Genomic DNA, 27,416 nt, shown 5'->3' with positions numbered 1-27,416 from the left:
ATTTACTGGTCTGAAGTGAAACCTACCTGTTCAGAGTAACTTAATAGCTTTTATTTTAGAGTAACATAATGGTTTCAATTTAATAGTTGTTACACTCACACTGTGATACTAGGTGTACATTCAATTATTATACTTCATTATGCAGTTATACTTGGGCTCCAGTAATTTTACTAAAAATTACTTCATTAATTTCCCCTCACCCTATTATCATCTCTATTATTCTCTAGTTTAGAAAATTTATTTTTTAAGTGGTTAAGTTAAATTATCCATGAATTACACTTCAGGATAAGCATGCACAATGATACATTAGGGGGGAGGGGTGTGTGTCTGACAGATTTTAAGACCCACAGACTTAAAGGACTTATGCACCACCCCCACCCCCCCAGATCAGAGGCCCTTATTTTGGGAACACAAGGACACTCAGCCCAAGGAATCCATCGAGTAGCTTCAGAGCAACGGTATTTCCCAAAAGTACAATCTGATATACATAGTCACCTGGGGAGATAACACAACTTTATTCCACACAAAAATTGTAAGATTAAGAACCATTACATTACCTTGAGACTGTATATACTGGGCTGGATTATAAACTTGGATCTGAGTGGTGGGGCACCAAAACTAATTACATTTACAGAACTGTAATTTGCATTATTTCACCAGTGTACAATTACAACTTTAATTTGACTAAGTTTACACACCCAATAGATGGCAGAAGTAGCATTTGAACTCAGCTCATCTCCAAAGCATGTGTGCGCTTTTATGAAGCAGGTGGCTATTGTTCTTTTCCTTAAATATTACTATAGACTATATACTGATTATGTCTTCTTTTGGCCTTTAGATAACTTATATCAAAAATTATGTCCCACAAATGGCAGTTGCCCAAGCATGATTGGCAATTTGATCACTAAAATGAGCTTTATGGAATGCATTCTGCATACTACTTTACTTTTGGCTTAATCTTTCCTCCTATTTCCCACCTTCATAATTTCCCTTTCGTAATAAAGGAACAAATACATACCACATGTTAATTGGGTACCACTGGAAATAAGACAGTCCTACAGAATGAGAACAAGCTTCATTGGACAATTCAGAAATCACTTTGCAATCATTTTCATAATTCAAAACACTGTCACTTACTTTGATAACAAATATGTAAGATCCAGTATATCCCAGTTTGAGAGAACCCTGGTTATCTTGGCTGCTTTCTAAAGAGCAGTAAAAGATAACTCACAAATAAACACTGACCATTTGAGGAGCTGGGCAAAAACTAGGGAGGTCAGTTGGAATGTCTTTTGGCATAAGAACCCAGACAGTAACAGGGACAATCAGAAGAAACTGCAGTGGATTCAGAGACACTGCCTATGTGGATGGTGAGAGGAAGTAACAATGCAAATCACTTAGTCAACCGTAGCCACCAGGTGGAAATGGGGTTTGCTGGAAGTGAAAAGGAAATGGAAAAGGGATAATATCCTTGATTTTTGTCAATACCATCACCACAAAACATTAAGGGTCAGCAAACTTTTTCTATAAAAGACCAGGTAATAAATATCTTAAGTCTTTGTTACAATTGGCCAACTCTACTAATACAGTATAAGAACAGCCATACACATATGTAAACAAATGGGTGAGGCTATAGATTTATATATACGTTTAAATCTTCATCAGATGTTTTTATTTATTTTAGAGAAAGGGAGAGAAACATCGATGTGAGAAGCAACATGAGAGAAACAATACATACTTCACCTAGTTAAGTCAAATAAGTATGTTTAAGTAAGATCATTGACAATTAAAACTTCAGTTTTCTGCCAAGACTGGTTTTGCTCAGTGGTTAGAGCGTCCGCCTGTGGACGGAAAGGTCCCGGGTTCGATTCCGGTCAAGGGCATGTACCTTGGTTGCGGGCACATCCCCAGTAGGGGGTGTGCAAGAGGCAGCTGGTCGATGTTTCTCTCTCATCAACGTTTCTAGCTCTCTATCCCTCTCTCTTCCTCTCTGTAAAAAATCAATGACAGAGGTTCAATAGGCAGGGGAAAACATGGATCTGAAGCACAAGAGGAAGGTCAAAGCTAAGGACAGAGATTTGAAATCACTGTCACACAACAAAGTGACAGGACAGATAAGAGACTGAACATTTAAAGACAGACACTTACAAATAGCAGCAGAAAAATGCATGAGGTAAATAATGAGCAGTTTCCTGAAAGGAGAAAAAGTATGTGAAATAAGAGCTTACAATTCCCTTAAATATCATTCTGGCCCATTATAAATCTTTTATACTTGGAGAAGTACAGGACACTTCAATATTTAAAGTACAGGACCCAAATATGTATGTAATAGGTTAACACTGATACAAGACAAGGCAAAGGAGGGTCAAACTGGGACTAACCTTATGCCACACCTACAGAGTACCCTATACCAAAACAAAATGGCAGACAATGCACCCAAAATTGAGCCCAAAGGCTGAAGACAAAACTAAAGCAAAATAATAATAGCTTTAAAAATAAGGTAAACTGTTTAAAATATAAAATATGCTTGGGAAGTGTACTCCTTTCAAAAACTGTGAAGTTAAATTCTTTACCAGGCTTAAAAACAAACTAGCTCCAATATCACTGTACTTGATTCAAGCTTTTTCACTGTTTAAAAACCTAAAATAGAAGTAATTACTAACTTAAATTCTTGTCTTTAGGGAAAGCACAATTTAGCAAATCAACTATTTTACTCATATTTATAACAATGTTGGCTCATTAAAAGGAAAAAAAGCAATTAAAACGCAATTAAAAAACATCACAAGGCTCAAAATTAAAAATTTGCAAATTAGTACTGAAGAACACAATTATAAAATGGATGATGATTCATGTATGTGAATTAAAATGATCTGGGTGTGGAAGGGGTAGAAAATAAGTGCCGCTTAGAACTGCTAAAGAAAAACTGTTTACTTTATACGTACCAAAAAAAGTACAGTGCATGAAGATAAGACCACAACTTATGCTGGGGGACTGTAAAAGCAAAATGACAAGGAAGGGAACATGGGAGGCAGGGAGGGAGGAAGACAGTCATCCAACAAAACATACATTCATATAATAAATCACTAGACAATTAAAAATAATGTTCTACATGTGCTACAATGTGACGTGTAAAAATACCCAAGATTATTAAATGAGAAAACAGTGCTAGCAAAACTGTGCCCCCAAAAAAAGTTACACATATGTACACACATGTATCTGGGTGAATGCACAAAAAACTTACAAGAAATCTGAGTGGTACCTTGAAAATTAGTAGGATTGAAGGAGACAGGAAATTTTCACTTACTTTTCTGTAGTGAAAATAAGCATAGATTATGTTTAGTCAAACATTAAAGAAAAAAAAAAAACAACAGCATTTTGGGAAGATGGCCAGAGAAAGGATTGCTATCTATAAATCCATAACAATGCAGATTATAAAACCATTTAAAATGTTTCATCATGCTTAGAGTATGTTAAATGAAATGGTGATATTTTTAAAAAGTGCAACCACGTAACCAAAAAAGAGCCACACAACTTTACTTGGAAAACCGTATGGAGTTCAGTAATATAAAGGAGAAATTAAGTCTCACAGAAGCTATAATTTGCATGTATTTAGCTGAATCTTCCCATAATGTGACGATCCGTTTAGACTCAATGCCAGAACTGGGTCTTCAGAGCCAACAAACTGGTTTTATATTTACCCCTAGACTACTAATCTGCAGTAATATAAACTCTAAAACTTCTACTTTCATTACAAAACTATTTGTAGAACCTTATGAATAGATTTATTTATTTTGAATATACGCCTGCTTTAAAAGCTTAGAGCAGAGGCCAGTCCATTGTGTTTTCTGCTCAGCACCTAGAACACAGTAAATAGAGGTACTCAATACAATTTTTTTTTGGAGGAAAAGTAGGAACATAAAGTGTATGTGAATGCAAAACTATGAGGAGTTAAGTTCTAAAGCAAAAGGCAAAATTAAGATGTGAAAATTGGTTCCTCTGTGTTGGAAAAAAGTCACGTGACTGCATACCCACAATTTCATTTTTACTTCGAGCAATGAAAGGAATAGTTACAGAATTAAAAGTCTAAAACTACTGTGGTACTAGGAAGGCAGCCCAACATCTACTTTGCAATTCATAGTAAGCAGTATACCACAGAATATTACTGAAAGATGCTACAGATTAGGACTGAAGTTTTGACACCAAGTCCATTAATTGTGAGAAAAATGAGGAATGGAGAGAGAACATAGTTGCCTTAAGGAATGGCCAAATGAGCTGGGTTTCACTACTGAGGAAACCAATCTAAGAGTAGCATTTCTCAAACAAATTACATTGTCAAAATCATACTTTTGTAAAATACCATTTTTTAAAGTCTCTAAGAAAAATTATCAATATTTCAATAGCTGAGCAATATTGAATTATTATATAAGTTTCTAAACACTTTCATTTTCTATATTAGTTCAGAAACACTGGATAGCACTGACCTAGTTTTGTTTTAATGTCAATCTGACCTAAAATCTTGCATTTGGATAGTCTGAATCTGAAAAAATTCAGTTTTGTCTACACAAAAATGAAGACAACCCAGACAATTAAAGTAGCAGAGACTTGTCATTAACTTGTTTTAATTTTGAAACATAAACATAAATGATTTAAGTAAATTAAAATTCTTTTAAAATGTAAACGTTAGCATTTAGGAATCTCAACTGCTATCAACCTGAAAATTTTGCTTTATTTTGTCACTTATCTTAGAATAGGTTATAGATACAAAAACTGTTTATGAAAATTTTCACTAAATCTACAAACCCCTGTACCTGTCCCTATTTCTCAAAATTCCCCCAAGTGATTAGTTGACTGCTAACTGCGTGAGCCAGGGAGATTCTCAATCCATAGTAAATTTAATTACCAAGGCAAGATAAAATGTTCATACATCTGGCCTATAAATTGACTACAATTGGGTACAGATAGGATCTACACTATTGCGAGTATAATGTAATTTACAGGCTGTCTGGAACCAAATTTCCAGACTCAAGCCCACATTTTGCAATTTACAAGCTGTAGAATAACTTAAATCCCATATTCATCTGAAAAATGGGGATAACAGCAGCTAATTATTATTTAGGTTAAAGTGCATGTAAAGTGCTTAGAACACTGCCTGGCAGATAGTACTATATAAGCATTGTAGTTATTTAATTCTTACATACTATCCCTCAAATCCTTTGGTAGAATTTGGATTAGCAATTAAATTTATATTTCACATCCCTATAATGAATTAATATTCATCTGTTAAAGATTATTTTAATTCTATTATGAAAATATATTCATTTATAATATTATGTTGGAGAGGGAGGAAAACGTTAAAAAATCATAGTCTAACCTTATGTTTAGAAAAGATACTAATGAAGTTATGAAAAGTTGCACATTGCTGTAATACTTTAAGTGGCATTTGCAAGTGACTCAGTTTACCATTCTTCCCCAATGGGGAAAAAAAAAATTAAAATAGACTGACTCTACAATAGCAAATCAAATACTTTAAGTCAGAGCTTTTAAAAATTTGGAATTGTATACATTTAATGTATTATTCTTCCTCCAATCCTGAAAACAGATGCTTCTTAAAATGATCTGAGCATTCATATTTAATAGATATGCTAACTCCAATTCCACCAATTGACACCACCACTACCACTTTTACGCAAGCTCTTGAAGTGATCAGAACCAACTACACATTATCAACAGACAATAAATCACCTTAATCACTCATGATTAAGCAGCAGATATTAGGTACAATAAATTGAGATTATAAACACATGACAGTATTTCTAGAACAGTGAATAAGAGTTGTAATATTGAGAGGACTCAGATTAGTAGCCTGTGGTTCCCTTAAAACTGTTTTAAAAGTCTTCAATGAAGTCAATACTATTAATTTCACGTTTATTTTATATAGGATTTTTGTCAAACTTTTCCATTTTCAGTTAAAAATAAATTTTCTTCTCAACTAATGATTTTCATTCTACCTAGTTTGGCTTTAAGTTGTCTATTATAGCCGTATTTCATTTCATGGGATATGAAATCTATTAATTATATATTATAGGCAACATGTTTTCAAATTTGCTTTCAAATGATGCCTACAAAGAGTAGATCAAATTTTCAAGTTTACATAAAACCATACTACACCAACTTACCAATATATATCTTATTCCATTCTATCTAAACAGTAGCACTAACAAAATTCTTCATACATATGTCCCACCACCTGTACTTCCCTATAATACTTACAAAAGAACATCTCAATTCAGCAATCAAGTTTTACAACTACTATCCTACCAAACAAATGGTGCTGCAACAAGATCACAATTCTCAGGAGTTATAACATGTTAATAGTACATAATTTACCTAAGATGGAAGAACTGTGCCTTTTTCATAAAACACAGATGGCCACATTTAATTTAATATATATGATGCTACCTATTCAATTTATTAAAAATAGTAATAAACATAATTGAACTAGTGCTCCAAACTTATGCTGTTCATGTAAAGGACACTACAGAAGACACAGTAGAGACTGGCTTGCAATAAGAATTACAAATTCCTTCTACAGAGATGGAGAAATAAAAGGACAAATCTAGTTGTCTAAAAGACAATTCACTGTACACATTTTATTTACAGTTTTGTACACTGTCTTAATATGAATGGGACCGCTTTTCTACTTGAGCCATTTTTTAACCAAAGCAAAATAACCTAAGTAATACAAATTGTTAAAATACAGCATAAAGATACAAAAACAGACATACTAATTCTAATTAGGAATGTAATTATGATGTTACATTTTTTATAATCCACAATTATGTTTAGGAAATCACACAAACATAGATCACTGATTTGAATGAAATGCATAAATTTGTAGCAAAGCTTTGTAGTTACAAAAAAACAAAAAATTACCAAAGAATGCCCAAAATTAATGTTTATTCCACCTTTGTGTCATATTCCTGGATCCTTCACCAATATTACATGAGGGGAAAAAACAAAAGCAAAACAAATGAAAAAGTGAAATCAGAATCACTAATGTCATCAAGTAGGGAAACAAATAAATTAAAATCTAGCAGCCACCAGCAAGAGTACAGCAAAGACAATGCTGTAAAAAGAAACAAAGAAAATTGCTAGAAAACTGTATGCATCATACTCTTTCAAACCAGCAAAATATGTTCCTGCATACAATGGAACATAAACAGAATTCTTTTCCTGTAAGGTGTAGAAATGCGAGTTCTTTTTTAACATTGTGGATGGGTAAAATATGTTTGTAATAATAATTCTTCTAAGCTATTACAGAGTGGGCCAGAAACACATTAATGGATTCTGGGGATGATGTGTACTGTAATTCTTTGATTGGGTAAGTGGACATTCAAGCCAAAAAAAAAAAAAAGAAAAAAAAAAAAGATGAACACAGAAGTACAAGACAAAGGTGAATGAGACTTCTCTTATATCTTTGCAACATTTAGATGGAAATCAAATTTAAATGCAGTCCACTCTGCTTTTGAAGAGGCTTTGGTTCAGCTCCCAAATTGCGATTGCTTGACGCAGTCTCCTATAAGAATACTCAGAAGGTGTCTTCTTAAACAACAAACCTATTTTTAGTGGTGGAGCCGCTCTTAGTAGCTGTGTCTGCATGGGACTGATAACCAATCACTATCTTTGGAGGAAGTCCTAACCTTTCCTTGTATACCCTCCTATAAGAAAAAGAAAAGTGGCCATTAATTTTTATTCATGCACACATCAAATTAAATATTATTATTTATTCTTAAAAAAAAAAAAATACCTAGCCTAGAGAATGAAAAAGGAAATTGCATACCCTTATCCTTTTAGCAAAATTCATTCTTCATTTTCACAATAATCTTGATTAATCTACTTAACCAATATTTGAGTCTACTATGTATCAGGTACTGTGATAATTATTAATAAATCAATAATAAGCACAACAGGGACAGTCCCCGGGCATGGTATTTTTAGTATTTAGTTATTTACAAACAAATAATCACAAATACACATGATGAAGCTAACACAGTATAATTAAAATAAAAAATAAAATTACATGAACATGTTTTTACATTTTCTGGTCTAAAGTGCTACAATTTTACATACAAACCCTAGTAAATACTATATATTACTGCACAATTACATTTACTATACCTACTACATATTGCACAGACAAAAACTGAAGGCAATTTATGTTATCTTCTGGACAATCTAGAACACCCATGATTTCTGCCTTATATACTAACTCTACAATCTAACTCTCAGTAAGACGTGCCACTATTTTTAAGAACAAAATGTGTTAAGTGCCAAAGAGAGTTAAGTATAGGGGCTGTGTTACTATATTAGGTGCTAATATCATCTGTGAAATTATAGAAATTTCCCCTTTAAAAGTTATAAGGTCAAAAGTATAATGCCAAGAGAATGAAGTACATCTTGAAGGATGAGGAGCAAAAATAAAGCTGTGGCTACAACTAAAAGGGTAAGTGAGTAAAAGAAATAAAGGTGACAAGGAAAATAGATCTTTAATCTAAGAAAAAAAAAAAAATCAAAATTTCAAAAATAAGCATCAAAATTAAATTAAATACTCCAATATGACACTAATTCAGTTTTACTTTGTACTCCACCCTCCAGAAGATTTCAATACCTTCCCTTGCTGAAGATATCTGATAACAATTTTATGATAACTAAATCATAACCATTATCATCAGATTTACATTATGACACAATACAACCTTTCAATTATTCTAAATCATTAAAAATGCCAGAAAACAGGAGCACTGAAACACACAACTGGGACAGGTTAAAAAATAAAAAATAAAAAACAAGAAGAAAAATTCTATCCGTAGAAAAGTCAAATTATAAAGATTTCAAATCTCTGACACAAATAAAAAATTTTCTGGGGAAAGAAATACACATTTAATTTCTTTAACTTGTTTTCAAAGATATATAAAACTCCCACAATTAAGTTTTGATGCTGACAGGAAAATGATAAATATGACAAATCAACAATCATCTCCTCTCTTATAGAAACCTATAGAACAAAACCTGGAGCATGCCCATACCTTTTATTTAATTCAGAAGGATTCAGAGAATTAATGTTTAAAAAATCACAAAAGGCAAACTAAATATTTTATGACCCATGGCTAATACCTAATTTTAACACAAAGTTTAAAATCAAATCTAATTTAAATGTAGTAAGAAGAAAATCCTAGTTAACTGACTGATGTTTGAAAGAAAAAAATGAAGACAGGCAATTTTTACAAAGAATAATATTAGGCACTTTTCATCAAAAAAAGATTAAAGCGCCAAACCGGTTTGGCTCAGTGTTAGAGCGTTGGTCTGCGGACTGAGGGGTCCCGGGTTCGATTCCGGTCAAGGGCATGTACCTTGGTTGCGGGCACATCCCCAGTGGGGGATGTGCAAGAGGCAGCTGGTCGATGTTTCTCTCTCATCAACGTTTCTAGCTCTCTATCTCTCTCTCCTCCTCTCTGTAAAAAATCAATAAAATAAAATAAAAAAAAGATTAAAGCTTAGACATGTGGGTTTTAAATATGGGCAAAACCAAGATAGTGTCACTTAAATTTCAATACAAACTCTACGTATAATGTACACACAAGCACAAAATATACGTATAATATTCACCAATTCTCATTGCATTATTATAAGGATTATACACTTAGTACAATTTTAAAGTAGAAAAATTTATATCCTCATTGATAAATTAATATATTACATGCCAAACAAAGTAGACAAAAGTTTTCATGAAAACAATACAAGGAAAATAATGATCTACAAATACAAGTATTTCTAAAGCTACAAATAAAACTACCCTCTTTTTGATTATCTAAGTATTTTAAAAGAAATACACAAACAGCAAAACTTACCCTATATGTGTAACAGCATCTCTGTTTTCACATTCAGTAGTCCATATTGCTATCTTATCACCCTTAGCTCTAACATTAACAACGGCTCCACATACATCATCACTGTAGTCATCAAAAGATTCTCCAATAAGGCACAGCAGCTTAAAAACAAAACCCAATCCCAATTACATCCAATTGATTCAAAATGGGTTATTCTACTGCAAATGTCTCATTATTTGTATACATACAAAAAAATAGGTTTAAATTGAGTTGACTTTTTGAATGTCTACATTATATTTATGTTTTAATGTTTTTATTTGCTCCTTTATTTCCTTGGTTAATATCAAGAACATTAATAGTCATTTTAAATTTCTCAGCAGTCCTAGCTGGTTTGGCTCAGTGGATAGTGACTGAGGACTGGAGGGTCCTGGGTTCAATTACAGTCAAGGGTACATGCCTGGGTCACAGACTTGATCTCCAATAGGGGGTGTCAGGAGGCAGCCAATCAATGATTCTCTCTCATCATTGGTGCCTAAATTAATATTAATAAGATAACTTTTATAGGGGTCCTATATACCATCAGGACCCCTATAAAAGTTATCTTATTAATATTAATTTACTGTGCTGCTTATTGTTTTTCATGAACACTTTCTAATGTTTAATTGTAGTAAATAACATAAAAAATTAACCATTTCAGTCATTATTGTGTACAGTTCCATGACATTAAGTATATTCACACATGCGGTGCAACCATTAATACCATCTATTTCTAGAACTTTTGTTATCTTGCAAACTAAAACAACTTTTCAATATAGAAATCTAAAATGGTATTTACTGATAATCTCTCCCTTCTTTTAAAAAAAACAAAAGACAAATAAAACAAACAAAAAATTCCCTCACTGGTCTGGCTAACTGGTCAGAGACGGGCCCCTGAACTGAAAGGGGGTATGGGGGACCCCATACCTCAGTTGCAAGCTTCATCCATCCTGGCCCTGGTTGAGGAGCATGCAGAGGCAACCAATCAATGCGTCTCTATCACATCAATGTTTATGTCTCTACCCCTCCCCCCACCTGCACCCTCGCAATCCAGGACCACTGGCTCCTAATGACTCGCCTGACTGCCTACTTGGTTGCCCAAAACCACCTCTGCCTCACGCTCCTGCCACCACATCATCATCTGGAAGGGCACTGGCTATCCAACCTAATTAGCATATCATGCTTTTATTATTATAGAAGACTGCTTCACTTAAGTGCTAACTATAAACCAGACAATGTACCAAGTGCTAGAGATAAAAGAAAGACTATGATTCCTTCTCCTTAAAATGTGGGGTTTAGAACCTCTCACTATAAATAATGTCTATTATCTCATCCTATCTATAAAAAAGTAATATGCAAATTAACCATCACTCTGCTGTACCCACAAGCCACACCCACCAGCCAATTAGGAGTGTGTATGCAAATTAACCCAACCAAGATGGCTGTGGCCATGGAGCTAGCAGAAGGCTTGGGTTTCCCTGGCAATGGAGGAAGCCAAGCTTTCCGCACACCCTGGAAAGCTCTGAACTCCACTCAAGGCTACAAAGTTTCAACTATAGAAGATAAATAAATCCCAACAAAAATGGCTTTGCCCAATGAGCAAACAAGAGGCTTGGCTCCACTCAAGGCTACTAAGTTTCAATTAAAGAAGATAAATCCCAGATCCCAGGGCCTCTGCTTGGGTGTGTGTGTGTGGGGGGGGGGGGGGGGGGGGGAGAGGCAGGGCTGCAAACCACCACAGACCCCTAACCCAGGCTGCCCCACGCCCCAAGGGAACCCCTACCCTGATCTGGGACATCCTTCAGGGAAAACCAGATGACCCCCACCTGTGCACCAGGCCTTTATTATATCTAATAAAAAAATAATATGCAGATTGACCATCACTCCAACACACAAGATCAAGATAGCTGCCCCCATGTGGTCAAAGATCCAGCCCCCATGTGGACACAGGGGAGGGCAGTTGGAGGGACGAGACCTGCAAGGGAGAGCAGTTGTGGGCAATCAGGCCAGTCGGGGAGGACAATTGGGAGGGACCAGGCCTGCAAGAAAGGGCAGTTGGGGACGATCAAGCCTGCAAGGGAAGGAAGTTAGGGGTGACCAGGCGGCAGAGGAGGGAAGTTGGGGACGACTGGGCCTGCAGAGAAGGGCAGTTGGGGAGGACCCAGGCCTGCAGGGGAGAGCAGTTGGGGGAGACCAGCCCGGCAGCGGAGCAGTTAGGCATCGATCAGGCTGGCAGGGGAGTGGTTAGGGGTGATCGTGATCAGGCTGGCATGCAGAAGCAGTTAGGAGCAATCAGGAAGGCAGGCAGGCAAACAGTTGGGAGCCAACAGTCCTGGATTGTGAGAGGAATGTCCGACTTCCCAGTAGGATTGGGCCTAAACAGGCAGTCGGACATCCCTCGAGGGATCCCAGATTTGAGAAAGTGCAGGCTGGGCCGGGGGACAAACACCCACATGCACAAATTTCGTGCACCGAGCCTCTAGTCCTATATAATAAAAGGCTAATATGCAAATCAACCTAACAGCTAAATGACCAATGTCTATGACACACTGACTACCAGGGGCAGACGCTCAATGCAGCTGTCCCTGGTGGTCATAGCACTCCCACAGGGGGAGCACCGCTTAGCCAGAAGCCCTGAGCCGGGCTCACAGCCGGCAAGTGCAGCAGTGGTGGCAGGAGCCTCTCCCGCCTCCACAGCAGCACTAAGGAGGGTTCCCGGGCTGCAAGAGAGCACAGGCTGGGCTGAGGGACCCCTCCTGAGTGCATAACTTTTTGCACCGGGCCTCTAGTATTTCACATATATACTATAGGTCCGATGTACAAAATTCATGAAAGGGGCTCAGCCCTTGCAGTCCCAGCTACCACCACCCTCTGCAGGGCAATAGGTCACAGAGCCTAACCCCCACCTCCCATTGATTGCCCTGCAGAGGGTGGTGGCTAGCTGGGGCCTCAGGCCTAAGCCATCAGTCTTTAGCACTAGGAGAAGCTCCCACCATCACCACTGCACTCGCCAGCTGTGAGCCCAGCTTCTGGCTGAGCGGTGCTCCCCCTGTGGGAGTGCACTAACCACCAGGGGGCAGGCAGCTCTTGTGTTGGACCCTTCAGTTGATTTGCATATTAACCTTTTATTATATAGGCCATAAAAATATGAATGAAGCCAACAATTACAGGTTATATTACAACAAACAAAACTGAACGATGAAACTACAATCTTATTGTTTGTCTCATTGATCTACAAAGTTTAGTATACAAAATAATACTCTGAGAGAGTTGTAAAGACTTACATTATACAAAATGTGAGGTCCTATGATTTTGGAGTTGATGTAATCATCAGAATGAGTTTTTTGAGGAAGGTCAGATCAATTGCCAATCACCTGGTATCTGATTTGTAATGTGGTAGAAAGTTTCAATGTACTAGTATGTAAAACATACAAACTCACATGATAGAACAAAATTAATTGCTGGCTTAGATTTTCTAGAGTAGGCATTCTTATATTCTCTTTAAGTAACTAATGTAAATTAGATGTAGTATTCCAAACTGTTTTATACTTTTAAAACCTTACTGTCTCTAGCCAAAAGCGATCGAGGTCACTTCGTCTCTGCTGTTTGTTCAACGTAATTAGCCATCGTCCTCCTCGTTTGTTTTTCTCATCTTCCCACATAGGTTTAATACCATCCTACAAGGTTAGAAGGCAACAATATTGTTACTTTAAGAGATCATTTCTAGAAACAGCAAGCAATATCCTGCCAACATTTAACCTGATTCCCCATGAATGATGTAGTGAAATAAAAGCATACAGGATTTAATGCCAGAGGCATGGGATTGCAGAATTGAGAATCCTGACTTAGGGACTTATTAGCTATTAAATCTTGGGTTTCATTTAATTTGGAGGTTCTTAAACATTCTGAGTATTGTACCTTCTCAAAGGTACATACACTTCTCTATCTAGAAGATATATGCAAAATTTATGTACAACTTATGCAATATCAGAGAATTAATGAATGCCATATCCTACCATCTGACAAAATCCATTTGTAAATATATCAGGACCCACATACCCCATGTTAAGAATTCCTGACACACAGGGATTTAAAGTACACCATAGGAAATCTAGCCAATAATTTTGTAATAACTACGTACAATGCCAGGTGGGTAGACCTAAAATTAATACTAAATAATACTGAATGTAAATTATAATTGAAAAAAAAATTCTGACAAACTTTGGACTTCAATCTACTCAAGTATATAAAAAGATTGAATTGGATGATCAAAGCTCTCTTTGAAATCAATCACAGTATGTGCCCACAAAGAGTTTTACTTAATTTCAATTATTTATATTAAAACAGGGCACAATATATTTATGCTAAGCCTAGTAAAGCTATTTAATTTTTCTCCAAGCATCAGATCATTTCCTATTCCTAAGTTTGTGGCAAGATTTCTTAATGAATATCTGAATGGTCCAGTCTTGTAATATGCATATAAATAAAATCATCAATGAAGCATCATACCTTAAAGAGTGAGTAGTCACAGCCAGGCATTAAATTACTAGATAACTGGATATGGTTGTACAGACTAGGTAAAAGAAAAAGATAGTTATAAACAAACAATAGTAATGTAAAGCATAGATACTTATGTAACATTTAGGAAATATGATTAAAAAAAAAAAAAAATCAAAAGTTTGTGTTCACTTGTTTTTCTATAGATTCAATTTCTGAAATGGACCAAACAGATCTTAATAATGGTCAGTTCAAGACTCAATATATGATTATTTAAGAAAATATTTTTAATTTTATTCTGACAATATGTTTTGATGCATACATATGTGTGTATATATAGCAAACTGAGAATAGAGGTATGAGGTGCCTTTAAGTAAATGAAAAAATTTGAGGCTAATGAGCAATTTTAAATATACAAATCAAGAGAAAGCAAGATGAACTTCTTGACAATCAGCATTGTATGACTGAAATAAACCACCATCATCATTCTTAAAGGAATCCAAGAGTAGGACGGACCAATGGCCACGAAGCACCACAGACTGTTACTAGTCAGTGAGCACATAATCATTTGGAGAGCTTTAAAGCACACACAAGACACCAGTTCCAAGCCCTATTCCTTGGGATTTTAACTTCTTAATGATGGATGAGAAACCTGGAATCTATATTTCTAAACTATTCCCCAAATATCAATGAAAGAAAATAACATTTGGGGTGACTTAAATATCCACTAGTCTGAAGGTAAAAGGCTAAAGAGGAAAACAGTTATAAAATAGGAAACAGAGTAAAAATGTAGAAATCATGATAGACCATGGTCGATATAACTGACCCATTCTCTTGTGTATTTTAACCCAGTCTATGAGTATTTTAAACAGTTTTGAGGAAGACTAGCATCCTTTGGATCACATTCCACAGGGTAACATGCAAACCCAATTTGGGTGAAACAATGTAAGACCAAGTAATAAGGTTTCTTGAGTTGTTGAGCCTAAAGAATTAATCGTTCCAAACCCTCAAACAATTCTGTTTTAACCTTTCTTATATATAGTACATGTATATTATACTCTATAAATACTTTTTAAAAGGACATAAAATGTAAATGAAAATTTAACAATTTTGAGTATCAACAAAAGGAAAAAAATATTCACAGCACAATATTCTGAGATCTTAACAGTGGTAAGCAGACTCAGATTCGTGCATTCTTTCCTTTGTCACCTGAGAGATGAGTGACTGATTATACTGGTATCAGCATAAACAGGTTGTCAGGTCGAGAAGCAATCTGTTCAAGATGAGAGACATTCTAGAAACTAGATTCCACCGTATTTTATTTTGAAGTATGCACAGGTTTATGACCCCAATCTTAACTTTTGCTAAATCTAAAACAAAATCTCAAAAAAAATCTTCAACTATTTTTGGAAGTTAGCACATTTATAAATAATCTTCACAGATATTGTCATTCTTTGACAAATCCTGAGTATTTAGCACTTCAGCCTTTGAAATCTAAGAATTCTTTTTATTGATTGATTTTTTAGAAGGGGTGGAGATTTGTTGTTCCACTTTATTTTTTTATTTTATTTTTTTATTTTTTTGGAGGAGGAGGGGGTATGCCCTTGACCGGAATTGAACCCAGGGCCCTTTGGTCTACAGGCTGATTCTCTATCCACTGGGCCAAACCAGCTAGGACTTGTTCCATTTATTTATGCACTCATTGGTTGCTTCTTGTATGTGCCCCGACTGGAATTGAATTTGCAACCTTAGCATATGAAGATGACATTCTAACCAACTGAGCTACCTGGCCAGGGCCTCATAATTCTTATAACAAGAAATCCCAGATGTTACAATCAAATAATTTACAGAAATGAAGATCTAATAACAAAGCGCTGGAATACCTAAGTATGGGGCATATGTATCCAGGCATCCAGAAAGGGGACAAGTTCCAACAAGTTGTCAGAAGTTCTAGGAGTAGTAAAGCAAAGGATCTCTCAAAACAAATAATAAAAAATATGGAAGTGTAAAAGATGACAAGACTGAAGCATTCTAAAACTGATAAGGAATAATCACCAATTCAAACAGTTATGAGGAGATAGACAAACAAAAAGGTAGTGGTATAGATGAATATTTATTAACTTTTCACTTTAACCTTCATTTTGTAAATGTGACTTAAAATTATATACTAATAAAACAACAAACATCCTAAAATGAATGGGTTACTTACGCCCAAAAGTCTTCAACAGTATCAAACTCAGAGATCAGTCGAAGGTTTGCTTGCCAAGTTTTGCTTTTATCATTTTTAAAAAACCAGAGTGCCCATCTAAAAATAAAAAGTCAGTGTCAAAAATGGCAGTTTTACATCCTTGTTCATTGCACCATTATTCACAATAGCCAAAAAAGGGAAGCATCACAAGTGTCCATTGATATATGAATGAACAAAATGTGGTAAAAGCATACAATGCAGTATTAATCAGTCTTAAAAAGAAAAGAAATTCTGACACTTGTTACAACATTGATGAATCATGAGGACATTATGATATGTCAGAAATTCTGAGACTTGTTACAACATTGATGAATCATGAGGACAATAAGATAATTTAAAAAATCACAAATACTGTATGATTCCATTTTTACGAGATACCTAGATTAGTCAAACTCTGAGACAGAAAGAATGGAGATTGCCAGGGGCTAAGAAAAGAAAAGGGGGAATTGTTGTTTAATGGTGTAAAGTTTTAGTTCTGCAAGATAAAAAATGTTCCTGAGACTAGTTGCACAAAAATGTGGATGCACTTAACACTATTGAACAGTACATTTAAAAGATGGTAAATTTTATGTTATGTGTATTTTACAAAATTATTAATAAATAAATAAATATAAAGGGTAATTATTACAGTGGCAAATTAGTAGCTCTCTCTCTCTTTTTTTCGTTTTAGAGAGAGATCTCTCTTTTTTTCGTTTTAAAGGCTATGTATTTTGTGCCAAATACATACCACATTCTATACCGACTCACTGAAGCTCATCTGAGGTGAATTCACAGAAATTTAGTAAAGTATTACAGTATGCTAAGTGCTACGCTAATCAAGCATAGTTATTTAAGAAAAACAGAGCAGAAGCATTTAACTTGAAAGGAAAGCAGGGAACAGAAAGTGGAGCTTTCAAAGAAACAAGAGTATAAACTCAAACACACAAATGGGAAAATAACAACATAAGGGACTTATTGAATAAAATGCTACCGCAGTATGTTCTGCAATAATGTGTATCAACTTCTATATATGTTTATACTTCCCTTAAAAGGATTTACTCTAATACTTTGAAAATAAACTCATGTTACAACAAAGTTAGACTTAAATGTTATCATCTTCATCTTTAGAATTATATACACCAAATTGTTATACCAAAGGTAACTCAGAGAAACTTTATTTTCTCATTGATAAAAATGTTGTCTGAAGACAGGGTTTCCAAATGGACATATTTCATCAACTCTTTGACTAATGCTTGATAATCTCAAACATAAAAGAAATACATGTTATGATCTACTTGATAAGTTTGCATTTGCCAACACACTAACAAAAACACCAAAAGCAAAGGCAGAATATATTAAACACACATACAAATTCAAGTACTACACTCTGGATTTCTAAAATTAATTTAGTCTTTCCTTACAATTTAAAAACAGCCGGGCCAGCGTGGCTCAGTGGTTGAGTGTCGACCTATGAACCAAGGAGTTCTGGGTTCGATTCCAGTTAGGTCACATGCCCCGGTTGCGGGATAGATCCTCAGTGTGGGGGCGTGCCAGGAGGCTGCCTATCAATGATTTTCTCTCATCATTGATGTTTCTCTCTCTCCCTCTCCCTTCCTCTCTGAAATCAAAAAAATATATTTTAAAAAGAAAAAAAGAAATTAAAAATAGAACTACCATATGATCCAGAAATTATATTTCTGGATATTTATCTAAAAAGAAAATACTAACTCAAAAAGATATTTGCAACCCCATATTTACTGCAGCATTATTTACAATAGAGAACATATGCAAACAACCTAATGTCCATCGATGGATAAAGAAAATGATACCCTTACACACACACACACACAGACACACACACACACACACACACACACAAATTGCCCAGGTGGACTCATGAACCAGGTCATGGTTCAATTCCTGGTCAGGGCACATACTCAGGTTATGGGCTTGATCCCCAGTAGGGGGCGTGCAGAAGACGGGCAATCAATAATTCTCATTTATGTTACTGTCCCTCCTTCTCCCTCCCTCTCTCTGAAATATACACTGAGTGGCCAGATTATGATGATCTCTGACTGCATAATAATCTGGCCACTCAGTGTATATCTTATATAATAAAAGGGTTATATGCAAATTGTCCCTTTGACCAGGACCAGAAGTTCAACTAGCAGGCAGACCAGCCGGCCTCGACCCATGCACAAATTCATACATTGGGCTTCAATATACATATTAGAGGGCCAGTGCATGAAATTCATGCATTGGGGGGAGGGGGGAGGCTGATCAGGGGAAACTGTCGCCCCCATCACCCTGCTGCTACTGCCACTGCCACTGCTGGCCACTGCAGCCACCAAGGTGTTTTCATCAACACGGACTCCAGTCCCTTCACCTTAAAAAAATGACAACTTTCTTTAGGCATTTTCAAGGTGTCTCTTTCATAGGATATGACATTTCTTTATTTCCTTTTTTTTTTTTAAATCCTCACCTGAGGATATTTTTCCATTGATTTTTAGAGAGCGTGGAAGAGACAGGGAAAGAGAGAGAAACATCAATATGAGAGGGACACTTTGATTGGTTGCCTCGTGCATAAGCCCTAACCTGAGCCCCGACCAGGAAGGAGCCTGAAGCCTAAAGTAAAACTGTTAAATTGGATACAATCTGGCTAATATCGTATAGGACAACAAAACCATCACTTTTTTAATTAGTGTGTCTTCTAGACAGAAATTAGTTACATCTTTAAAAGCCTAAAATTTATTTTCATCTTCTCACTTTGCTGATCATTATATGTAATTTTCCAGGGCTGTAAAATGTCAAAATATATGGAACTTATTTATTTGTGAATAGTGTGTCAAAGTTATGTGTTTCATAGAAAAGGAAAGGATTATTCTGTGGGCCTATAATGCCCCAATTGAAAGGACTTGCTGTCAATGTTTTACTCTGGGCCTGTGCTGGGCCACGGCCTGTGCTCCCAAGCTGTTTGGTGGGGCTGCCCTGGCCTCCCAGAGCCGGTGATGGTCCCGGGAGGCTGCAGGCTTGGTGCCTGTCCCAGGGAACCAGGCTGCTTGGCGCCACCCCACCCCCAGCTACTTGGCGTCTACATATGCAAATCAACCAGCCATCTTTGTTGTGTTAATTTGCATACTCATTCCTGATTGGCTGGAGGGCATCGTGGAGGTACAATTTGCATCTTTCTCTCTTTTTAGTATAGCTATATACACTGAGTGGCCAGATTATTATGCGTTCAGAGATCATAATAATATGGCCACTCAGTGTATTTAAACTTGTTTCTATATTAACTTATAAACAAATATATATATATATATATATATATATATATATATATATATATAAAATTTTACATTTTCTCAGATATATTTTTAATACAGTAAAAAGAAATAGAACTAAACAGACTGTCCAGTCTGTTTAAAACCACAAATGATCTATACAATATGAATTCTGAAACTTCAATGAGAGAAATGCAAATTTAAAACAGTAAGACATCATTTTCTCAAATCAAAATAAGACAAAACAGATTGCCAATAATTAAAAATTCATGGCTGGCAAGAATTTAGAAAACAAACTCTCAAACTGTTAAAAGTCTAAGCTAGTAAAAGAATAATTTGGCAGTATCTATAAAGGTTGTTAAAAGGTAGTCTTTAAAACCTTGGAAATCTAAAATTTTACCCTAAAGATATATCCATACAAGTACACAAAAATATATAAGAATGTGTACACTACAGCACTATTTGTAAATAGGAAAGATTTTGATATACTCATCAATGTAAACCTGATAAAAATACACTTTTATATTCACTTACAAGGCAGTAGTTTAAAATAATAATGCAAAATCTGCACATACAAACAAAAAAAATGTATGGTTACCTATATAAAAGTATACACGTGTGCACACTGGCAAGTTTTGAATACAAACTAAACTTAACACTGACCACTCCAGGGAGTAGAAAAAAATAAAATAGGGAAAGGTTATCTGAGAAAAGCATTAAATTCATTTATATACTCATATACTGATTTAATCATCACAGTTATTAGAGATTAATTTTTAAGAAAGCAAAATAAATTCTGAAATATTTATAAAAAGGATGAGCCTGGCTGGCATGGCTCAGTGGTTGAGCATTTACCTATGAACCAGGAAGTCAGGGTTCAATTCCAGGCCAGAGCACATGCCGGAGGTTTCAGGTTTGATCCCCAGTGTGAGATGTGTAGGAGGCAGCCAATCAATGATACTTTCTCATCATGGATGTTTTTATCTCTCCCCTCTCCCTCACATAAATATATTTTTAGAAAGACAGGCTTATGAGACCTTTAAGGTAGAGTAAAAGGTGATGGGGACATCAAAGAAACAGATATTTAAATATCTTCAGAAGTCAATTCCAATTTACTTTCCTCCAAATTCTTACAACATTTATATGCTGCCATTTTCTTCCCACCAACAACTCTGTGAAGTCATGTTAATTTTCAGTATACTAGTATAAGCCAGAAAAACAATTACTATTCAGTGAACTACCACTCAACTACTCTACTGTAATTATGAAAATTTTAATTCATCTTAATTTCTCCTAACTTGTCTTAAATACAAACCCAACCACCCCCAGATTCCAAATATCCAAGCTCTCACTTTTATCCTTCAGTCAATTTCAAATTACCTATTCTTGCTCTCTACATTTTATATATTCTATTCACTTATCAAACTACTACTACCTTTTCCATCATCTATACTCTATGAAAGTTTCCCCTATGTTAGTAACAACTACTTGTTCTCTTTTTTTATTTAAAGATTTTTGTACTGATTTTTAGAGAAGAAAGGAGAGGGGGAAAGAAACATCAATCAGCTGCCTCAGGCATGTCCCCACTGAGGATCCAGCCTACAAAACAGAAATCCAACTGTCAATCTTCTGATGCACAGGATGAAGCCACACCAGCCAGCACAGCAAGAGCTTTTTTAAAAAATATATATTTTATTGATTTTTACAGAGAGGAAGGGAAAGGGATAGAGAGCTAGAAACATTGATGAGAGAGAAACATTGACCAGCTGCCTCCTGCACATCCCCTACTGGGGATGTGCCCGCAACCAAGGCACATGCCCTTGACCGGAATTGAACCTGGGACCTTTCAGGCAGCAGACCAATGCTCTATATACTGAGCCAAACTGGTTTCGGCCAGTAAGGGCTTTTTTTTATCATTCAATCCAATGGTCATTTTGAGACATTTTTATATTTGTATAATTTATAGCTTCTATGTCTATGCCCTCTTCACACACACACAAAGAAAGAAAAAAAAAGTCCCAAATGTGCTGATAGCAAAGTCTCTGTCCCGAGAAAAGTTCACTTCTTAAAAAATAACTTCTTTACTATTGTGGTCTCAATTACCACCATCAATTACAAACCAATCTCTCAATCAGCTCTGCTTTCTGAATTCAAAACTCATACTAAAAATGCTTATTAGACATGGGTCATCCAAGTGAAAATGGAATCCTCAAACTCATATCTAAAACTAGTGTCTCATCTAACCTTTCCCTCCAAACCTATCCTATGCACCATTTACTTACCTTGCTGCCTAAGTCAGAAAACTGTGTCAGAAAACTTACCTGTTCTGTAAAGGATGTTTAATATAGTGTTCTGGATTAGCAACCTCCTGGTTAGATTCTGTTTTCTCTTCTTCTGTAGGCGGAGGATTAGGAGTAGGGGTGGTTTCCTAGTGAAAAATAATAAAACAGTATTTAAAATTTCTTAACACATCTAAGACAGCAATACTTTAAATAAACTTGAACCAATAGTGCCAATATTATCTTTTAAAGAAAATATTACAGAAACACTTCATAAAACATACCACAGACCAACCTCTAAGGAAAAAACTCAAAACCCTCCATTCTAGCATATCTTCATTAACAGAAAATGGTTTCTCAAATTAAAAAAAGGTAACAATAATACTATATTTGGTTATCTTCCATTTACACAGTTTAATATCAGAAAGATTGTTAGAGACCATACAACAAATCAACTAACTTTCTTAACATTATATTACATTACATTAAACTACTATAAATGAAAGTGGGGAGGAAGGAAAATACAACTAAACTGTGGAGAATATAGCCATATTACAATAGAAAAGAAAAGTTTTCAAAAAATTATCAAGCAATACTTCACGTTATATTGTTATGACATGGAAACTTAAAAGTTCTGCAACTTCTGTCACTTCCAATTGGCTCTATGCAAAAAAAAAGCTGGACATTGGCTTGTACTTACATCATTTTCTATGTTAGACATAATTAATACTGTCATCTAATGTCAGAAAAGAAAAGAGCCTGGACATAACAGGTGTTCTCCACATTGCTCCATGTAACACTTCATCCTATTACAAATTTGTGTCAACAAAACAGAGAGCCAAGGAAAGTCACTGGAAGCTAATACATAAAAAGGGGAGTACAGGGGACACAGTGCAGCAAGCATTTGGTATCAGACTTAAACTGAAGTAGCAAAACAATATAGGTTCAGTGACAAAAGATTATGTAAATCAGAAATGCGTCATCTAAAAGATCTGTGCAGAGAGGCAATAAGTACATATTTTACAAAATTCATTTTTCTTAACAAAGTGACCTGCCCAGGAACTAGTCTAAAGACACTTCATAGCAGGGACTGTGTTCATTTTGCTCACAATTGAAATGCCAATGATCACAGTGCTACACCCAAGAACTTGATTAACTTATCCGAGTAAATTCTTTTTTTTAATCCTCACCTGAGGATATGTTCCTTCATTGATTCTAGAGAGAAAGAAAGAGAGAAAGGGAGGGAGAGAGAGAAACATCGATTGGTTGCCTCCCATACACGCACCACCAGGGACCAAACCCACAACCTGTGTTTGCGTCCTGACCAGAAATCAAACCCGTGACCCTTCAATACTGGGGAACATTGCTCAACCAACTGAGCCAGGGCCCATCTGTTTTTTATCATCTATTCTTAGCCCCTCCCTCTCTGTTTGTTTGAATCTTTTGGCTTATCTTTGACTTCACCAATTCTACATTCTGCTGAGTTCAGTCTGTTACTCATTCAATAAGCTCTTAATTTCAGACATTATAGTTAGCAGTTCCATATCTGTTTTTTTGGATAAAGAGTAGATTTTTTTAAAATCCCCTCCCGACAATATGTTTATTTGATTTTAGAGAGGGAGAGAAACATCAATGTGAGGTTGTCTCACCTACGTACCCCAACTGGGGATTGAACTCCCAACCTAACCCTAAGTATGTGCCCAGATAAGGAATTGAACCTGAAACCTTTTGGGTCTACAGGACAATGCTCCAATTGAGCCATCCAGACAAGCTTTACTTAAATGTTGTTTTTAATAAATTTCAAGTCCCTTTTAAAACACTTTTTTTAACCCCTTTCCCACATCTCCTATTTCATCATAGTACCGTGTTTCGCAGAAAATAAGACATCCTCCGAAAATAAGACCTAGCGCATGGAAAGATAAGACATCCCCTGAAAATACGACCTAGCACAACTTTGGGAGAAAAAATTAATATAAGACACCGTCTTATTTTCGGGGAAACGGTAATCATAGTTTTAAATATTTCTAAATCCATTATCTGAATTATGCCTGAGTGTCTTTCTATTGACAATTTAATGTCTTGATCATTAGTTACTTTATTGTTTTGTTAAAATTATTTTTAGTGAGTTTAGAGAGAAAGGAGAGAGAGAAACATGGATGAGAGAGCAGAAACATCAATCTGCTGCTTTATGCTAGCTTCTTACAGGGGATGAAGCCGTGACCTGAACATGTCTGTCTGGGAGGGAATCAAACCTTCGAATTCTGGCACATGGGTTGATGCTCAACCACTGAACCACACAAACTTAAAAAAAAAATGTTTTGCTTGTCTAGTTGAGATATGTGCTGGAGGCAGCCAATCAATGTTTCTCTCTCACATCAATGTTTCTCTCCCTCTCTACCTCTCTCCCTTCTTCTCACTCAAATCAATAAGAACATTATTTTTAAAAAGATGAAAGAAACAGCTAGAGGATGGTTAATATGTTCAAGGACAAGGGGCAAGAGAATGGGACAGAAACAATACAGAATTCACCAAATCTCATCAGAAAGTCGATACAGATTCAAAAAGTTAAGGGAACTCGAAGTTGTATAAATACAAATAAAACTTCACTGGGCACACCAAACTCAAACCACTGAAAACTAAAGATGAAGAGGTAATATTAAAAGTAGTCAGGAGGGAGGAAAAAAAAGAACACGTACAGAGAGAACAATTAAGAATAATAGCTAACTTCTCAAATAGAAACTATGAAATCCTAAAGTAACTGAATGGTATCTCAGTACTGAAAGAAAAAAGTGTCAACCTAGAATTTGTTGCCTAGTAAAAATATCCTTTAAATCAACCAAAGGACTTGTATGCATGCATACAAACCTAACCAATGGACACAGACAACAGGGGGGTGAGGGCATGAGTGGGAGAGATTGGTGGTGGAGGGAGGGTAAATGGGGGAATAAAGACACATAATGTTAACACCTTAATCAATAAAGAAATTTAAGAAATAATAATTTTTAAAAAAACAAAAAATCTTCAGCCTTAGCTGGTTTGCTCAATGGATAGTGTCGGTCTGCAGACTGAAGGGTCCCAGCTTCTATTCCAGTCAAAGGTACATGCCCGGTTGCAGGCTTGATCCCCAGTAGGGTGCGTGCAGGAGAAAGTCAATCAATGAGTCTCTGTCATCATTGATATTTCTATCTCTCTCCCCCTCCCCCTTCCTCTCTGAAAAAAATATATTTTTAAAATTATACCCTATATAATAGATGGAATATGCAAACTGACTGCCACTCTGCCACAAAGATGGTGGTGCCTACAGCAGAGGTGGTTTCCGTAACACAAGATGGCTGTACCCACAGCAGAGGATGAGTTCCCTAACAAGCCTTAACAAGCAATCAGCAAGGACCTGAGGCTGTGTCCCACTCCCAATGGGGCTTGAAGAGGGACCTCAGGCTGTTCCCCCTGCCAGGTTGAAAGACATTAGGCTCACCTCCCGCCCCTTCCCCCAGCCCAGTAGGGCTTGACAGGGCACCTTGGGCCACATCCCTCATCCATTGGGGCTTGACGGGGTACCTCAAGGCATACCCCCAGCCAGGATTCAGGCTGGGGGACCTCAGACAGCAGCCCTCACCCCAGCAGACCTGAGTCTGTACCACCCCCCTCCACTTGGTGGGGCTTGACAAGGGTGGGACCAGCCAGGTCTGGATCTAGCCCAACTGGGGGGGAGGGGAGAGGACAGAAGCAGCCAGGTCTGGGTCTCATGGTCCCAGACACTGAAAGGACTAAGATTTTCATACACATTTTACTAATTTCTTTCATCTCTGACACTTCTATTATAGAGAAAGGGCTAGTAGCAATATTAAAATATTTCCTCTAATTAATCCCCCTTTAACGTGCATGAATTCACAAATATATGTATTTCAAAAACAAATAAATGCAGATTCACACAAACAGATCCTGACACACACCCCAAAGAAAGAGAACCACCAAAGGTTTGGGGTTAGGATCATGCTAAAGAGAAAAAATTCCAGATGGGAGCATTTAAGTACAAAATAATGAGAACACTGGAAAGAGTAAAAATGTAAAAGACTATTAACAGTGTTTTGTAGAAAATTTATAAAAGACTATTAACAATGCTTTGTGGGGGTTAAAATAATGATGATCCTGCCAAAGTGTTGGACATTTACAGATTTGCAACATTGGGTGTGAGAGTAAAAGCTAAAGTTAAGAAATGTCTCTTATTAAAGTTTAAAGACAAATGATAAAGAAAAATTTAATCATAAATTCAAAATCCTCATTAGAAGTCACAGCATTCACTTATATCTTTCTTTTTTTTTTTTTTTTTTTACATCAGAGGCACATAAAAACAATGATTTAATTACAGCATGAATAAATCCAAGTTTCATGGGGCCCAAAATGTCACTCTGTTATTCAACTTTTCACCATTAGGAAAATGATGGAAGAAGACTAAGATAATATCAAAAGTCAATGGACACATAGAAACTAAAAGTAAGTAATAAACTTGACAGGAAAATTCCTAGAATTTTAAAAGTGTTTATTTTTTAGTAAGAATATGCTAAAATAAAAATAGGTTCTCATTTTTAATATGTGGATGTAGCCATCAATTAAGTATACCAAATTAAAGTCTTTCAATTTTCACTTTTAATATTTAAACTATATTTAATAATCTGTGCACTAGTGGCCCAGTGCACAGATTCATGAACATTGTAAGGAAAATAATAAACATTTTAATATTGTATTTGCCCTCTCTGTAATGGACGATGGTCACATCAGCAGGGCGATCAGGCCCTACTCACACCGCCTTGGCCTGGCACCACCCACCAATTCACACCTGCTCCACCATCCCACTATGGTCCCGTTCTTTTCGAGGCCCAATAGAACAGGCAGCACCTCCACTGCCACCCTCTAACAAGTGCCATGTCACCCCACCTGCCATATTCCACACGTCATAGTAATAGTCAAACTCGCAGTGGAGGGGACAATTTGCACATTATGCTTTTATTATATAGGAGAATGCTACATTTTAAATTGAATACTCTAAAACACTCTAAAATGTTTAACTATTGATAATTATCTTTTCATCATTTGAAGCCTAAAACTGTTAGTATTGATGTTCCTCGTTAATAAGCTTTTTACATTACTATCTACACATTAATAGTCTCATGTTCAAACACTTAAGACTTACACAAATTTCTCAAGCCCT

At 36.0% G+C, this 27,416-nt stretch overlaps 1 protein-coding gene across 3 annotated transcripts in view; it reads right to left on the bottom strand.

The window, feature by feature from the left end:
• Positions 1–1,765: 1,765 nt before the first annotated feature.
• Positions 1,766–27,416, bottom strand: part of EIF4E (eukaryotic translation initiation factor 4E) — a 47,705-nt gene continuing 22,054 nt past the window's right edge. For 2 of the 3 annotated variants that reach the window (XM_084895241.1, XM_084895243.1), the window contains exons 2-8: positions 23,398–23,422; positions 22,250–22,356; positions 16,630–16,725; positions 14,433–14,496; positions 13,487–13,600; positions 9,909–10,048; positions 1,766–7,718 (exon numbers count right to left, since the gene is read on the bottom strand). In XM_084895241.1, the coding sequence (XP_084751367.1) occupies positions 7,604–7,718; positions 9,909–10,048; positions 13,487–13,600; positions 14,433–14,496; positions 16,630–16,725; positions 22,250–22,356; positions 23,398–23,422 (661 nt within the window). In that variant the 3' untranslated portion in view covers positions 1,766–7,603. The remainder of the gene's footprint in view (positions 7,719–9,908; positions 10,049–13,486; positions 13,601–14,432; positions 14,497–16,629; positions 16,726–22,249; positions 22,357–23,397; positions 23,423–27,416) is intronic. The other variant, XM_084895242.1, reaches the window with a different exon arrangement.

The sequence above is a fragment of the Pipistrellus hanaki genome, assembly GCF_964339955.1.
Source record: "Pipistrellus hanaki genome assembly, chromosome: 1".
NCBI classification, from domain to species: Eukaryota; Metazoa; Chordata; class Mammalia; order Chiroptera; family Vespertilionidae; genus Pipistrellus; species Pipistrellus hanaki.
The sequence above is the reverse complement of the archived record's forward strand: the minus strand, read 5'-3'. Positions and strand labels throughout refer to the sequence as shown.